The following is a 15,693-nucleotide window of genomic DNA, read 5'->3' on the forward strand; positions in this document are numbered from 1 at the left end:
CTACCCTAGAACCTGTGAAAAGTCAGTCAATAAATAGAGTATTAATAGCAGGGATTAATCAGTCTTTGAAGATTGGGATCAAACAGCAATGTGAACTTCAGGTGGACATTCAGCCATTACTTTAATGAGTGACAGTGTAAGAGTAAGTGAACCATCTGCTTACCTTTGTTCTTAGTCCTTGTGATCTTCAGCTTAATATCACTGTTATGGCAGTTTTGTGGATGTAATCCTAAAGCCTAGACTGTTAATCAGAATAAGTTTAAGGCACATATCAGCCTGATCATTGGCTGATCAGAATTCAGTTCTAGAACATTTTGGGTCCACATATTATCATTAATAAAATGAGCATGATCCAAATAGATTATTGCAAAATTTCAACCACTTCACAATTACTGTTTGGAGAACCAATTCAATTTGTCTTTTATTTGGTTCTACATCCACACTAGCTATCTTTTTAACTGCAAAGAAAAGGTTCAAGAAAGTAGGTCATCCCTGTCTTCTCAGGACAACTCAGTATGGGGAATAACTGCCTCCTGTGCGTGGAATTTCAGCATCACTCCTGTCACCCATGTCCATTGTCTGCTCAGTTGTTTTGTTCTAAAAACTAATATTGAGTTGCTGCTGATTAACAATATAGAATTTCCTAGCCAATGGGATATCAGCTATGATTCTGCTTAGGTCCTAATACAGTTGAAGTTAAGGAAGTGTTCAAGCATAAAAGTAATAGGGAAATACAAGTTCTGAAGTCTGTTGACAAAATTCTAGTTCTAAGATCAATGGATAGGAAATTTCATAGAATTGCTTCTCTACACCCTGATAGTTTTGGCAGGTTTTCTATTGTAAAACTTTATTGTGATGGAAAGGGAACAGTGCCAAAGAAACTCCCATACATTATAACCTTTTGCATGTATCGCTGACTATTCTCACTTGTGCCACACCAATCAGACAATGTCAACAACTTGAGCCTTAACATTGTAAGAATCAATTCTATTCCGCGCTTGGCATTAATGATAACTAAGATGTCACCACAGGATGGTGATACATTGCAACCTGCCCTCAGCAGGTCTCATTCACTACTTCTATTGTAATCATTCTACTCTTTTAAATCTAAGTTCTGAGACCTCGATATACCGGTGTGATGAAATGATCTGCATGGCATGGAAAACACAGTTTTCACTGTGCCTTGGTATCAGTGATAACGATAAACCACCTTACGAATTTATCAGTATTGTTTTGCCCATCGTATATCACTTCATGGTTTTAGCAAATTCAGACTCACTGATACAGCAAAATGTAAAATGTAAGATTTTATTTGCCTTGTGTCAAGCAAATTTCTACATATACAACATTCACAAATTATGAAATCTATCACAGGACACAGAAAAAATGTATATTTGACAGACACATGTTTACATAGAGACTTTTCATACTCTAGATGCCCACAAGATAGAACATTACCGGTAAAAAAGGGGACCATTTCAGTTACTACAAACTTCAACAATTTATCAGTCAGCTGCAGTGCAGTCGAGCATAGAAATGGATTCTTCCCGCATACCTTATTTTCCCAACTAATAGATGGAAAACACAGAGCCTAGCAGATGCTATATATAGACATGGTCATGGGTATAAAATCCTGATCACAAGACACAACTAGTTGAGTAACAAGTCAATCCAGTAAGACTCAAATTAAATCTAAAAATACAGTATTATCAGCCATTATTGGAGTACAGCACAATTTTCTCTGCCACATTTAACTATAAATTGATTGTTAGATTTCTTTTACATTATTCTAACAATGTTAAACAGTTTGATGTATGCTGATTTAGAGTTGACAGAATGTCTTTTGAGGAAGGGGAACAAGTTGCTTTTCCTCATGCTCTATAATTCAATTTTGAAAAGGTATTGTGTTACCGAGTTAGTCAGCACTTGTTTGGACCAGGTGTTGGCATTAATAACGGTATGCAGGATCCTCTAGTATTAAACAACTTGAGGCCATGGTGGGACTAATTAACCCTCTCCCTGCATAATTAGCCCTTCAAGGCACAAAAACGCTGACAAACAATTCTGGATTTTTCAGATTAAACAAGAGAATTTTTGAATCAGTATCCACAAGCAAAAGTCAATACTTTGCAAGCAGCTCTGAAAAAAAGAGGGTTAAAACACACAACTGGGTGTTAGTAGGTTTTCTATAATTCCCTGCAGCTATTAGAATTTCCATAACTAAAACATTTAGTAGCCTCATTGCACAATTTAAATTTGCAACCTATCTTGTAGTTAAAAGCACTAATAAATTAGAAAACTCCAATTATTATCTATGTCACTTGGAAGTTCGTGGTCTTTGTATCTGCAAACTCGTTTTACATTAATTAGGTACCTTTTGCAGTCTATAAAAGAACAGAATTTCTCTAATGCAAGTTGCAATCTAGGTGCAGTGGCAAACTACATACCAGGGGATAGGTTATCAACCTTTCCTTTTATGCTTCACCTACCCAGATTATTGTGTTGCCTTTTTCCACCTCTGTGATCTCACAGTTTAATTTATTAAGCCTTCCATCAAGAATAAACAGTGATTCCTTGGATGGTGTCATCAGATATTGGCCAAACAGGTCACTGTCCACAATAATTCGATTTTTACTGTTCCATGGCCATTCTTCAGTCTTCATGGGTTCCTTCAGACTCTTCACCATCTTCACTTTCCCTGTGGAAAGTTCCACGAAGAGCACCTCTGTTTGCACACCTGAACTAGCGAAGATATTGTACTGGTTGGCTTCGGTGAAAGAAGGTTGGAAGGTGGCATCGGAGATGTGTAAATTGGTGTGAATGTCAAAGGATTCGAGGATTTCCCCTTGGATGGTGATGGTCTGGACTCTTAAGAGCCCTTTTTGATCATCGATACTGACCAAATAATGTCCATCTGGAGAAACGTAAGGTGCACCTGTTATATCACCATTGTAACCAATGACAGAATCTGTGACACTATCCACTATAATCTGTGGCTCGGTCGCTCCAGTGTTGTCAGCATTGCAGTGAACAAAGTAATATCCACCAAGATGAGTATAGGCAAGTGACTGTGGAATGCAATTATAGTCTTTCAAACTGATGGTCTTGATATACATCATGGTTTCAAGATCAATTTTGTGAAGGGCTGGTTCACCTTTGTGAAGAATAAATCCAAACCTGTAAACAGAAACAAACAAAACAACATTGAAAAAGAGCAACATTTATAACAAGAACATAATTACGGGAGCATAAAAAATAAAAAAAAACATGGTTTATTTTTTATCATGTATCCTAGACGAAAAGAACTGACAGGAAAGGACTCTATAATGTTTCAGAGGACTATATTTTTCAATGCTTTCAGTGAAGCGCTATGAAACAAACATGTAATTTTTATATTGATTTCCCATGTTCTTTACCATAAAATCATCCTATCATTCAGGCTGTTTCTGTCATAAGTAAGATACTGCACTCTATTCAGCTGATTATCTAATGCTTGTTGACGCAATGTAGAAGTCATCTCCCTGCCACTCACATAGGCCTGTGGTATACATGATGTATAGCTTAGTTCAAAAGTTAATGCATTAACATTTACCACAATTCTATGACTGTGAATCAGATGCTTGACACCCACGGCTTTCAGAGACGTCACCTGTTACCCTGAGGTTTTCACACTGATTCCAGTATAACGTAAGAGAGTGTGGAAGGGCATGCTGGGAGTGGTAACCAGAAATTTAGGTGCCAACTTGGTGAAGCAGCATAGAGTACAAGATGCATGGAATAGATGGTACTAAACGATTCTACAATTATTCTATACGTTTTATGCCTGTCATCTCCTGTAATGAATCATGTCTTTGTTTCAGGATTTCACAATGTGAAATTGGGCTGACTAATAGAAATTCAAAATTTGGCCAGGGTGTAATCAATAGTGACATTTCTATTTCCCTTTCTTACAAGTCAAGCACCACCCCTAGAAGCTACCTTTCAACAATAGGATTCACGTTCACTTTGCCGAGCAGATATTTCTGATCCTTTAGGCAAATGCATTTGATAAGGTTTACATAATTTTTACTTGAAGTCTTCAGATAATATCTAATTTCCATTGTTATTTTTAACTCAGTAATATTTCTTCCAGTCAAACTTGGAAGCATCGATTGAACATAGTCAAACAGAAATTTTGAGCATATCATATAGGGTATTATTCAAGATGCAAGGAGACTGGAATAAATAGAGAGAACACAAATCTAATGAATCAGGATAAGGGAGCTACATTCTCCAGAGTAAGCAAGAACTTCACCTGTGTGTAACTCCCTCTTCCAAGAGAGAGGGAATTACACACCTTCCTGGAGAGAGAGTTAAGCAGTGACCAGCATACCAACTTTCCATTTCTTTCACTCTTTCTCAGAGGGAAAGAGGGAAAAGAGAGAGAGAGAGAGAGAGAAGAAAGAGAGGGAGAGGGGAGGGGGAGGGTGAGAGACAGAGAGAGAATTGACATTTGTATTGTAGAGAATTTAAGAATGGGAGATGTACACACCTAATGAGAAGAGTGAGAAAGTGGAAGATGGAGAATTAGGAGGATAGACAATGGGTAGGAGATATAGGACCATATATGTGTTGAAAGAGAGACATAGAGAAAGATAGGAAGAGAATAAGGGAAAGTGCTAGGCAGACTGGAATAGAGCACTAATTATCTATTGAGAGAAAGTGTGTGAAAACAACAGTGATATATAGAGTCAATGAGGGTGCTACCATCTCACGGGAGGTAGATATGGCTAATATGAAAAAGAGAAAGAGAACAAGAGATACATGCCTGTCAAGAGAGAAAGGGAGAGTGAGTGGGAGCATGGGAGAGCTGCATATACCTATGAAGAGACGGTGAGAGAAGGTTTGGGGAGTGAAATAGAGGAGAAAGAACTATAAGATAAACTATAAGATCCTATAATCTCAAGAAAGAGTTACACATGGATCACAGAACCATGGAAATACAGAAGAGTACAACTTAGCCATATGCCACTGAAGGTGATCAGGAATGATCCTCTATCTCAAAATCATATTTCTGCTCTCTCGCAATACCTCACTGATGCTCTTGTAGATAGAAATCTATCCACTTCCTTCTTAAATATATTCAGTAACTTAGTTTCCACTGCCTTCTATGGTAGATATTTCACAGGTTCACCACTCTGAGTGAAAAAAAAATCTCCCCAACATAGTTCTTCAGTCCTAAATATCTTGCCTGGTATCCTAATGTTGTAACTTCTGGACTTAGATGTGATCCCATTGTCCATCAACATTTCCTATTCAAATATCACCATTTGAATCACAGTTTCCATTTAGTTTCTTCTACTGGTGGGTAAATTAACATTTATGCCAGCAATACTGCATCTGTTATATATTCGCCCAGTCATGCAACTTGTCTAAATCACCTGAGAGCCTCATTGTATCTTTCTCACAGCTCAAAATCACATTCAGGTTTGTGCTGGCAGACTAAAATATTATGTATGGATCCATTATTCAATCATTGTCATATATTATGAATAGTTCTGGTCCAAAGAGTGAACCCATAGATACCATGAGCCATCACCTGCCCTCAGAAAAAAATAACTATTTATTCCTTCTCATGGCCTTCTTTCAGTTAACTAACTTCCAATCTATGGCAGTTTATTAACCACAGTTACATGTAGTTTAATTTGTTAACTAACTTTTTACATGGGACTTTATCAAAAGTCTTCAGAAAACTTAAATAAATTATTCTCCCGTAGAATATGTTCTACCAGTTACATTTTCAAACAAACTGTGACAGGTTTATCAAAAATAATTTTCCCCATTGATAAATAGGAATTTATTAAATTGTTGAATTTTTCCTATTGATAAATTTACTATTATTGCATCACGTATAATAGACTCCAGCACTTTCTGTACTACTCATGTTAGGCTTACTGGTCTACAGTTTACTATTTTCCCTCTCCTTCTATTTTTACATTTGCTACTGTTCAACCAGCAGGAGCTGTTGCATAATTTATAAAATTTTGGACAACCAAGCAGCCACTAGTTTCATGACTACCTCGTTTTTAAAATCTGAGGTGCCTATCAAGCCATGGGTATTTATCGGCTTTCAGTCCCATTAATTGGTTTGGGATTTTATTTTCCTAAAGCTAATTCACTTTAATTACTCATTTTCATTCAATACTTGGTTCCTTTGCATTACTAGGGAGCTATTTGCATCTTTTTTCTAAAAAGACAGAACCAACATACGTGCTTAATTTTCTTCTCCATTATAAATTCTCCCGCTTCTGACAGCAAGGTACACCCTATCCTCTTTATATGTGTCTTCAGACAATGTGGATTCACAGTATGCAAGGAACCTATTTCTACCAACTTCTCCTTATATGCGTCCATAACTCACAGTTATGCGAGGAGCACTGCTTTCCCACCAATACAAGTCGCATGCGCCCACCTCACAGTCTCACTGTAGGAATGAGAAGCACCACTTTCCCGCCAATACAAGTCACATGCGCACGCCTCACAGTCTCACTCCCGCCAGTCTCGCATTGGTTTTGGCAACGTATGGATATGTGATCTTGCGCTCTTAAACTTTTGTTGTTTTTACCTACGGTGCAGTGATTTTTGTGCTGGAAATATTTAACTATGCCTCCTAAGCGTCCCATGTCGAGTTGTGGGCCATCAGCCGAGGGGCAGAGAACCGCTTTTACACTTGAAAAAAAGTTGGAAATTATAAACAGGGTGGCGTCAGGTGATGGTAACACAGCTCTGGGACGCTGCTTCGGCCTGGGTCAGTCCACAATTGGAAACACAATGAAAAATGCTGAGAAAATAAAAAGTGCAGTGATTGATTCATCACAAATGTCTTCAAAGATTGTTACCAAAGTGCATAACCCGATTATGACAAAGATGGAGAAAATGTTGAGTTTGTACATTGAGCATGAAAGAAAGAAAAAAACATTTAGCTTCAATCATCTTCTTGTGAAAGCTTTGTGAAATTTATGGTCGACTTTGCTCAGAGGCTAGTGAAGAAGTGTCAAGTAATATTGTTAGCTTTAATGCAAGTAGGGGATGGTTTGCTAAGTTTGTTGATTGTTTCAGGCTTCACAACGTAGCTGTGCATGGTGAGCAAGCTAGTGCTGACCATAAAGCTGCTGAACGCTACCCTGTGCAGTTGCAGGCTATGATAGCTGATTTAGGCATCACACCAAACCAGTTTTTTAATGCAAATGAGACTGGGCTTTTTTGGAAGCGTATGCTGAAATGCACTTACATAAGTAAGGATGATAAAACTGAGTCAGGTTTCAAGGCAGAAAAGAATAGATTGATTTTGCCTATGTGTTCCAATGCTGAAGGAGACTATAAGATGAAGCCTCTCTTAGTTTACCATTCACTGAACCCTCATGCTATTAAGGGTTTGAGTAAGAACATACTTCCTGTCCTCTGGGCAGCTAACGAGAAAGCATGGGTCACTGGTCAAATCTTTGAAGATTGGTTTGCTAATCATTTTGCTGTTCAGGCTGAACACTACTGCTCCAAACAAAATCTTGCCTTTAAAGTTCTTTTGTTGCTTGACAATGCGCCAGCCCATCCTAAACATTTGGACAGCATTCATCCTAACATAACAGTGTGTTTCCTGCCGCCTAACACAACATTGCTGATTCAACCACTTGGCCAAAGTGTGATATCCACATTCAAGGCATATTTTTTATGGTGAACTTATCTCTCAGATACTGCAAGCAACAGACGATTTTCAAAATCCCAGGAGTTTACCAACAGTGAGGGAATGGTGGAAGTCCTTCAACATCAGACATGCCATCAACAACATTGATGAATCCTGGAAATAAGTCACTCTCAATGGAGCATGGAAATCAATTTGGGCGTGTGTGTGCACACCCTCAAGGGGTTTCCTGCCTTCACTGCAGCTGTCCATGGTTGTGTGGCCCCTGGACCATAAAATTGGTGGGGAAGGACTCTCAGATCACGAGATCGCTGATGTGGTGGAACTCCTGGATTCTCATGATGAAGAATTAAGTGTGGATAATCTTCTGCGTTTAACTCAGACTGAAGGTGTTAATGATGAAGAAGAAAGTGTCAAGTTGCAGGTAAAGGATTTTATGATGATCCTGATGACACACAACCATCTACCTCATCCATGTAAAGCTGCCCGACACCACAACCACTCATCTCCCGGAGCCAACACACCTGCCACTGTTGGCGAGTACTGTACACCCTAGTATGTTAACTTTCTTTGATTTATTACATTGAATGTTACCTTAAATTGATGAAGTATAATACGAATGTTGCCTTGTGTCGTATTGGTATGAAAATATGAATAAATTACAGATAAAACATATTTAGGAAGCTCTCCAGAATGCATCCCTATTTTCTCCACTTAAATAATTATTCACATTATGCATTGACTGCGAGGGAAGTATCCTCTGCATATAATAAGGATAGGGTGTTTCTACATTTATTTATTTTCATTCATCTTTCTCTTTTTAACATATGTTTTTAGGTAGTTTGCAAGTATAGTTTCATATGTTATTTTACTCTCTTAATCAATCTCTTGGTCCACTTTTGCTGAATTCTACACTGCATCCCACCCTCAAGACTGCAAATTTTAGTGGCAATTTTATCTAACTCCTCTTTGGAACAAATACCATCATTACTTTTTTTTGTTAGCCATAGATTATTTTGCTAATCACATTTTTTCATCGGAAAAGCATGTAGATTTTTTACTAGTCCCTGCATTTGTTCCTTAAATGTTAGCCATTGCCTACCACTTTTCAATGATGTCTCCCAATATTTCACAGCCAGCTTACTCCTCATAATTTCATTGATTCCTTTGTTTAGATTTAGGATACTAGTTTCAGGTTACAATACTTCACTTTAAAATCAGAATCAGATTTATTGTTACTGATTTATATGATGTGAAATTTGTTTGTTTTGTGGCAACAGTACAATGCAAAGGCATAAAGATTATTTAGAAACTCAGTAAATAATGCAAAGAAAAGGAATGTTCATTGAACATTCAGGAATCTGTATGCAGAGGGGAAGAACCTGTTTCTGAATCATTGAGTGTCCATTTTAATCTTAAACTTCCTTACTCTGTGAAGAATTCTATTCTGTTTTGGTTACTGTTGTGTATTTATTGTTTCAGTAGTATTTGAGTAATGTTCTCTATATATGTTTGATAAAGTATCCCTGTTCTTTTAAATAATTCATTATGGGTTTTTTTTATATATATATATATATATATATATATATATATATACACACACACACACACATAAGCTGCATACATCATCACGATACCACGTGATATGGAAACACAAAGTTACACTCACATTTTAGACTCCTGTATCTTCCTTTAAGTTAGTTTAATGTTTTGAAGTTACAAAAACATAACAGTTTCTCTTCCTGAAAGATCTTTATAAAATAGCCTCAAGCAGTAATCCCATTACATTGAACAATATTCAGTCTTGGATAACCTCTTCCCCAGCATACTGGTCTAGATACATATTATACATAACTTCAGGAACTTATCCTTCACAATGGCAATACCAATTTGTTTGACCAATCAAAATCACCCATATTGCTCCTTGGTATTTCTTAGCTCCACCCAGACTTAATCCAGATCTTGAGGTTCTGAGGCAATATCTTTTTCCACATTGGATCTGATTTCCTTCTTTAATAACAAGGAAGCACCCTGCCTCTTTTTCCTATTTTGCTCTCCTCCAAAATATTGAACACATGAAAAATTAAAACAGCTGTACTCATGAACCATAAATGGAATAATAATTTGACTATCAGCGAGAGTGAGAAAAAGAGAATGTTAAATGTAAGTGTTGTAAAATGTTACACAGCAACCATGATGTGAAAGAGGGGCACACTCCAACTAGCACAAAAAGAGCATCACACGAACAAGGGAAAAGAAAGAATGCTGTGCAACCATGAGGAAGATTTGTAACCTGATGGTAAGAGGGAGCCACAATCCATCCATCAGCATGGGTCATATCCTAACCAAGAGGGAGAGAGGGTACTATGCACTGACTAGGAGAGAGAGGCAGTTATACAACCACAGGACAGAGCTTCAATCTGACCACAAATGTTACGAAGAAACATTGTCTTGCTCATATATATATATATATATATATATACACACACATACACACACACACACACACACATATATATATATATATATATATATATATATATATATACACACACACATTTGTAGATATAAAATATGGTTATACGTGTTATATACATGTATATAGTCAAATAACAATAAACTTGACTTGAAGAGAGAGCCACAATAATCCATGTGTGTGAGTGAAAGAGATAGAAAGAGATACATACCATCTAGGAGAGGAAGAGAGACCAAGTTACACACATATCATGAAAGACCGAGTTATACATCAACCACGAGAAAGAGCTATGAACTGACCATGAGAGAATTTTACCCCAAGGACAGAGAGAGACATGTGTACCAACCCAGAAGAGACAGATAAGGGTAAACCCAGAGTAAGAGGTAGACTAAACGTCAGCTGAAATTATTTCTCTTAATGATCGTATGCAGATAAATTCATTTTAAGACAGGCAATATTTTCTAAATCTGTGGATTCTTGTACCAAATTTGGTATATTTTCTGACATGGTCAAATTTTGTAGAGGTGGCTGACAGTAGGTTCATTAGATTCTCTAATATCTCATTGCACCAGCAAGTCGCTGGGTGCAACTGATGTTTGATTTGCTTAGTAAAAGGTTAATAAGGAGAAAAAACATTTTACGTGGACAGTATGTGAACTCTGCTATTTTACTGTGATCCAAATTCCCTCTGATATCCGCCTCTGGATTTTGGTTATGCACTCATTACACCTGTTTCTTTGTCCCTATTTTGGGTTAGCTGCCATCTATCTAAATTCCATACCTGACCCACAAGTTAGCTGATATTCTCAACTCTGAAACCTGCAAAGGATTTAGAGGAATCCTGGGTTATTTGGTCTTATGGACCATGTAATGAATGTTTAATAGCTGATTGTCTTTGGGTTTTTTTGAGTCAATTCCTCTCAAGGTGATACCTCTCATTCTTCCCAACTGTAGAAATACAGGCTTAGTACAATTCGATAGCATTACAAAATGTGTTCAGTTCACAATTTGTGATTAACTTGTGCCTATTTATCCCCATGTAGGATAATACAAGATTTACATAAATGTGATATCAGCAACTAACCATTGCTAATGATGCCATCACAGTGAATCACTACTGTGGCCTTTGGTCACCAGTTCGAATTGACTAGCCCAGTCCTATTTGAAATGGTGTCAGAAGTCATGGCACAGATTGTTGGAGCTTTCTGAAGGAGATGACAGAACAGAGGCAAGAGACGACACTCTGATGTTGTGAAGCGCTATGGGAGATGCTGGTAGGCAGGATGGGAGAGGATGAACTTTTATTTGAGGAGGCCAAGGGGAATGTCTGTCACTACACTCACAATTCAATTTTATTGGAGATTCAGTGCACATCCAGTCTATGTATAGAAACAGAAATAAGACAAGCATCACTCTACACTATATCGTCTTATAGTGTAGATCTGATGAAAAGCCAAGCAAATTATTTTCAATCCTGAAACTGTATATAGACACTGCATAATGGTGAAAGCTTTCCTGAAATAATTCAAAGTCTCAAAGGCTCTTAACTTCAACCCATTAGATGGATGCAGCAATATTCAATGAGAATACATATCACATTTGATCTCTAGCACAGTTAGAAAAGTTGAAGTTCAAGTTTATTGTCATCCTACTGTACATTTATACAACCAAACGAAACACCATTCCTCTGATCATGGTTCACCCACACAACAGCCCATAAGCCCAAATATTATGCTATAAATAAGCTAATAAAATATAATTCAAAATGCATGTAGTTAAGCGCAGCACAGGTAAACAGTAAAGAGCACATTAAACAATTTGTTGTCCTAGTGACGAGACCTCGGAGTTGGCAGTGTATTCATTAGTCTCACAGCCTGAGGAAAGAAGCTGTTACCCAATCTGACAGTCCAAATCTTGACACTTCTCTATCTCCTTCCTGATGGTGGTGGGGCAAAGAGCTTGTGGGACATGGATCCTCAACAGTGGTTTGGCCCTTCATTTGCAATGCTTCTGGTAAATATCACAAATGGGGCAGGGGGAGGAAGCCCCCAGTGATCTTTTGTCATTCTTCACTGTCCTCCATAGGGACTTGTGGTCTGATGCCTTGCAGCCTCCGTACCACACAATGATGCAGCCAGACATGACACCTTCAATGGTTTTCCTGTAGAAAGTTGTTAAGAATGGGGCAGGGAACCTTGTACACCTCAAACTCCTCAAAAAGTGCCGAGGCTGCTGTGTCTTCTTGACTAATAAAGGGGTGTTGTAGGCATAGATTAGATCATCCTTTATGTGAGGAAATTACAAGCAGGGTAGACAATGTAGATGTGGTGTACTTGGATTTTCAGAAGTCCTTTGACAAGGTGTTGCACATGAGGCTGCTTAGCAAGATAAGAGCCCCTGGAATTACAGGAAAGTTACTAGCATGGGTGGAGCATTAGCTGGTCAGCAGAAAACAGAGAGTGGGAATAAAGGGATCCTATTCTGGCTGGCTGCCGGTTACCAGTGGAGTTCCACAGAGGCCGGAGTTGGGACCACTGTTTTTTACAATGTATGTCAATGATTTGGACTATGGTATTAATGGATTTGTGGCTAAATTTGGCGATGATACAAAGATAGGTGGAGGAGCGGGTACTGTTGAGGAAGCAGAGAGCCTGCAGAGAGACTTAAATAGTTTAGGAAAATGGGTAAAGAAGTGGCAAATGAAATACAATGTTGGAAAGTGTATGGTCATGTACTTTGGTGGAGGAAATAAACAGGCAGACTATTATTTAGATGGGAAGAGAATTCAAAATGCAGAGATGCAAAGGGACTTGGGAGACATTGTGCTAGATACCAAAAAGGTTAACCTCCAGGTTGAGTCGGTTGTGACGAAGGTGAATGAAATGTTGGCATTCATTTCTAGAGGTATAGAATATAAGAGCAGGGATGTGATGTCGAGGCTCTATAAGGCACTCAGGAGACTACATATGGAGTATTGTGTGCAGTTTTGGGCTCCTTATTCTAGAAAGGATATACTGACATTGTTGAAGTTTCAGAGAAGATTCACAAGGATGATTCCAGGAATGAAAGTGTTACTGTATGGGGAATGTCTGGCAGCTCTTGGGCTGTATTCCCTGGAGTACAGGAGAATGAGGGGGGATCTCATAGAAACATTCCAAATGCTAAAAGGCTTGAGCAGATTAGATATGGCAAAGTTATTTCCCATGGTAGGGGATTCTAGGACAAGAGGGCACAACTTCGGGATTGAAGGATGTATTTTTGGAACTGAGATGTGGAGAAATTACTTTAGTCAGAGGATGGTAAATCTGTGGAATTTGTTGCCATGAGCATCTGTGGAGACCAAGTCATTGGGTGTATTTAAGGCAGAGATAGATAGGTTCTTGATTAGCCAGGGCATCAAAGGGTATGGGGTGAAGGCAGGGGAAAGGATTGAATCAGCTCATGATTGGATGGTGGAACAGACTCGATGGACTGAATGGCCTACTTCTGCTTCTAAATCTTATGGTCTTGCGTGCACACCAAATAACGTTGTGCTCTTTACTCTCTCCACAGAGGAACCATTGATGTGCAATGGAAAATAGTTGATCTGTGCCTTCCTTAAGTCCACAACCATCTCCCTTGCCTTGTCAATGTTGTGATTCAGGCTGCTCTCACACCATTTGACAAAACTCTCTACCTCCTCTCTGCATAATGACTCATTATTGTTGTCGATGAGGCCAACCACTGTAGTGTCAGCAGTGAATTTGATGATGCAGTTTGAGCTGGATCTGGTAGTGCAGTTGTGAATCAGCAGTGCGAACATCAGTGGGCTGAACACACAACCCCGGGGGTCACCAGTGCTCAGTGTGATGGAGCTTGAGAAGTTGCTGCCAACTCAGACTGATGGGGGTCTTTTCATCAAGAAGTCCAAGATCCAGTTACAGGGGTGGGTGTTAAGTCCCAGTGAGGACCGTTTACCCACCAGCCTCCAAGGGATGTTTGTGTTAAATACCAAACTAAATTCGATGATCAACATCTTAGCGTTTGAGGCATCGTTTTCTAGATGGGACACGACGGAGTGGAGGTCTGAGGCTACAGCATAATTACTAGACTAGTTTGTGCGGTAGATGAACAGGAAGGGGTCCAACGTAGCTGGAAGGTGGGATTTTATATTATCCATTACCTGTCATGCAAAGCATTTCATGATTGTTCAAGTCACTAGCAACAGCAACCACTAGCTACCACTAGCAACAGACATTTAGTCCAGTTACCATTGTTCCCTAGTGAACCAGATTGATGGCGGCTGCCTTGAAGTGTGAAGGGATAACGGACTGTTTCAGAGAGATGTTAAGGATGTCCATTAATGCCTCTGTTACCTAGGCTGCACAGTCCCTCAGTACCTGACCAGTTATGTTGGCCAGCCCTGCAGCCCTGCCTGGGTTTACTCTGGCTGGGGTCCTCCTCAGCTTGGCTATGGTCGGACAGTGTCCCTGCTCCTCAGGAAGAGAGGGGGCCTTCCTTAATATCTTAATATTCAATTGGTCAAATCATGCGTAGAAAGCGCTCAGCCTATCAAGGAGGAAGGCGCTCTGTCATTGACACATAAGGTGGATTGTAATCTGTTATGCGTCACAGGTCTCTGCTGTCGTAAAGGTGTTTGTGCATTTTCTGTGCATATTCACGCTTTGGCTTCCAGATGGCATGGGAGAACACTGCTTTTGCTGGCCTGTCCTCACTGTGAAGGCGACGTCCTGATCGCTAAGCAGTGTACAGTTAGCCATGGTTTCTGGTTAACCCTGGCAGTGTAGTGCTTAATTATAGTAACGTCCTCAATGCACTTTCCTATGTAGCCAGTCATTGATCCCACATTAAAGTTGGCGTGATGATCACCGGTTGCCACCTGCCTGAATGAGCTCCAGTCTGTGCTTTCAAAGCAGTCCTGTAGCACTGAGGTGGCACCTTCTGGCCAAGTCTTATTCTTCTTGTGAACTGGTTTGACTCACTGAACCAGTGGTCCTTATGCAGGGATTAGCAAAATCGATATGTGGTCTGAATAACCGAGGTGAGGACTGGGGATAACCTTAAATATTGGTATAAACCAGGTCTAATATAGTCTCACCTCTGGTTATGAAGTCGACATGCTGCTAGACCGTTGGCGCAGGACTGTGTAAGATTTTTACTGCTACGTTGTAGGTATTTAATTTTGCCAGTTCTATAAGAGCAGTCTTTTCTACTTTTAACATGTTTGGGTTTGAGCTAAATATAAGAGGCTAGGTTGTTCAGCTTAGGAATGTTTTGTCAGCCAATTAGGATGATGGAATTGGGAGGAGGTTCTAGAGAATGCTGGGCGGATAGGTTTTTGTGATGGACACTGTTGTGGGTCGGGGTCTTTTCGTCAGGAGCTGGGAGAAGACAGATGGCTGAGGATGCTGTTCCCGTTGCACAAAGTGATTTGTGCAGATGACTGGCCTCAAGGAGGAAGGGCCAATACTCCAGTTTGTTCAAGATGGATTTCGAGCGAAATTCAGAAGGTGGTGTGTGCTTTCACACAGACCGTGCA

General features: G+C 39.3%; 1 protein-coding gene across 1 annotated transcript in view; it reads right to left on the reverse strand.

Moving 5' to 3' along the window:
- Positions 1-1,348: 1,348 nt before the first annotated feature.
- Positions 1,349-15,693, reverse strand: part of fstl5 (follistatin-like 5) — a 502,898-nt gene continuing 488,553 nt past the window's right edge. Inside the window, exon 12 of the mRNA XM_059964959.1 lies at positions 1,349-3,177. Coding sequence (XP_059820942.1) covers positions 2,475-3,177 — 703 coding nt within the window. The 3' untranslated portion in view covers positions 1,349-2,474. The remainder of the gene's footprint in view (positions 3,178-15,693) is intronic.

The sequence above is a fragment of the Hypanus sabinus genome, chromosome 3 (genome assembly GCF_030144855.1).
Source record: "Hypanus sabinus isolate sHypSab1 chromosome 3, sHypSab1.hap1, whole genome shotgun sequence".
NCBI classification, from domain to species: domain Eukaryota; kingdom Metazoa; phylum Chordata; class Chondrichthyes; order Myliobatiformes; family Dasyatidae; genus Hypanus; species Hypanus sabinus.